We start from the raw sequence: 2,309 nt of genomic DNA on the forward strand, positions 1-2,309 counted from the left end.
GTAGGGGTGGTGGGCCTGGGCCCCATGATGGTGGTGGGTGGTGGTGGTGGTGGTGGCGGCAGTGGGGGTGGGCCCGGGCCCTATGATAGTGCTGGTGGGTGGTGGTGGTGGCCCTGGGCCCCATGATGGTGGTGGTGGGTGGTGGTGGTGGTGGGCTCTGGGCCTCGTGGTGGTGGTGGTGGTGGCGGCCCTGGGCCCCATGGTGGTGCTGGCGGCAGTGGGGGGGGCAGGCCCTGGGCCCCGTGCTGGTGTGTGGTGGTGGGCCCAGGCCCCATGGTGGTGGCGGTGGTGGGCCCGGGCCCTATGATAGTGGTGGTGGGTGTGGTGGTGGCGGGCCGTGGCCCTGGGCCCCATGATGGTGGTGGTGGGTGGTGGTGGTGGCCCTGGGCCCCCCATGGTGGTGGTGGGTCTGGGCCCTATGATGGGGGTGGTGGTGGGTGGTGGCAGCAGGCCCGGGCCCACTGACACCCCCCTGTCACCCCCCTCACAGAACATGCTCTTCGAGAGCATCCAGGAAGGCAAGTACGAGTTTCCTGACAAGGACTGGGCGCACATCTCCTTCGGAGCCAAAGACCTCATTTCCAAGCTGCTGGTGAGGGACGCCAAGAAGCGGCTCAGTGCGGCCCAGGTCCTGGAGCACCCGTGGGTGCAGGGGGTGAGTGCCCGGCGCCCCGCAGCCCTGCCCCAGCGAAGCTCCTGGTGGTGGTGGGGACCAGGTGCTAACCCGCCTCCGTTTCGTTGCAGTGCGCCCCGGATAACACCCTGCCCACCCCCATCATCCTGCAGAGGTGAGCGAGGCCCCCCTAAAAACCCCGTTGCCCTCACCGCTTTGCAGGGACGAGGTCGGCGTCGGGCTTTCGGACGTCGCCCGACCAACCCAACCTCGGTCTCCTCCGGCAGGAACAGCAGTGCCAAAGAGCTCACCTCCTTCGCCGCCGAGGCCATCGCCGTCAACCGGCAGCTGACGCGGCGCGACGAGGACGAAGAGGAGGAGGAGGAGGAGGAGGCGCCCCCCATCATCATCAAAGCTACCTCATGGGCCATGCAGCTCTCTCCCCCCTCCGAGTCCAAGCTGGCCAAGCGGCGGCAGAAGAGCAGCCTGGCCAAGGCGGTGGCCGCCGGCCAGCACCTGGTGGCCCCGCCGCTGGTGCTGGTGGCCGACCAGGCCTGAGCGCTCCCCCGCCGCGCCTCTGCGTGCTGCCCCCTCTCTCTCTTCTCTTTTTTTAAAAAGGAAAAAAACAAAAAAACCCAACAAAAAAAAAAACCAACACTGTTTCTAGCTGGGGACAAGATCAGGACTCTTCCCTGTTGGCTGGTTTCCAAGGTTTTGCTGATCTTGTAAGTCCTGGGGGTGGGAGGGTTTGTTTAAGATCTATTTTTTCTTTTTTTCCTTCTTTTTCTAAGGTATTAAATCGAGCGTGAGGTTGCTTCACCCAGAGCACATTCAAGGACGCCCGACAGACGCACGGACTTTTGTTTCTTGACTCTTGGTTTCTCCTCCGACTTATTATTTCCCCCCACCACCACCACTTCTCCCGACACCAAAGGACTCTTTGTACCCGCGGCCGCTTTGGTGATTTCGGCTCGTTTCGTACTGTGAACAAAAGGCCCTCGGTCGCGTTTTCGGCAACGGCGGTGGCATCCTCGCCGCGGCTGCAGGTTTCTCGCTGGTCTTCTTCGGGGTGGTGGTGGGGGGGTCGATCCTATCAGGCGAGCGGACGAAACCCAGCCGGGAGGCGAAGGAGAAAAGCCGGGGGGAGTTTTGCCGGCGCGGAGAGCCGTCGCCCACGAGGGAGCAGGGACCCGCCGAGGTGCCGTCTCTCCCCGGCTCGGAGCCGCCCCCCCTTGGCAGCCTGCTTCAAAATAAGCTATTTCCCCCCCCCTTTTTATTATTATTATTATTATTTTTGGTTTTAAACTGCTAACTGGGCTTTTATCCAGAGCCGGCACAGAGAAACGTCTTCCTCGGCGCCCCTGCCCTGCGCGGCGGGCTGGTGCCGCTGAGCGGCTCCCGGGGGGGGACTCGGGGTGGCGGGGGCTCGGAGGGGCCCCCCCGAAATTGGGGACGGCGGCCGTTTGGGCGACGCTCGGCGCTTTCGGCGAGGGGGCTCGCCAGCAGCCTGAGCGCGCGGCGAGGTCTCCGGGGCGGCAAAAAGCCAGCAAAAAAACCCTTTTTTTTTGGGGTGGGGGGGGATTATTTTTGGGGGGAGCTTTGGCCAGAGGGGCGACCTGGCGTGGCTTTGGGCTGGCCCCAAGCACGTGCATGTGCATGCGTGTCCCCCTCCGGCAGCGAACCGCCGAGCTGAGCC

General features: G+C 64.0%; 1 protein-coding gene across 1 annotated transcript in view; it reads left to right on the top strand.

Annotated features, from left to right (window-relative positions):
- Positions 1–1,601, top strand: part of MKNK2 (MAP kinase interacting serine/threonine kinase 2) — a 6,340-nt gene extending 4,739 nt beyond the window's left edge. The window contains exons 9-11 of the mRNA XM_026076512.1: positions 311–655; positions 745–788; positions 901–1,601. Of these exons, the coding sequence (XP_025932297.1) occupies positions 311–655; positions 745–788; positions 901–1,171 (660 nt within the window). The 3' untranslated portion in view covers positions 1,172–1,601. The remainder of the gene's footprint in view (positions 1–310; positions 656–744; positions 789–900) is intronic.
- The last annotated feature ends 708 nt before the right edge of the window (positions 1,602–2,309 follow it).

This window comes from Apteryx rowi, unplaced genomic scaffold (genome assembly GCF_003343035.1).
Source record: "Apteryx rowi isolate R43461 unplaced genomic scaffold, aptRow1 scaffold_433, whole genome shotgun sequence".
In the NCBI taxonomy this organism is placed as follows: domain Eukaryota; kingdom Metazoa; phylum Chordata; class Aves; order Apterygiformes; family Apterygidae; genus Apteryx; species Apteryx rowi.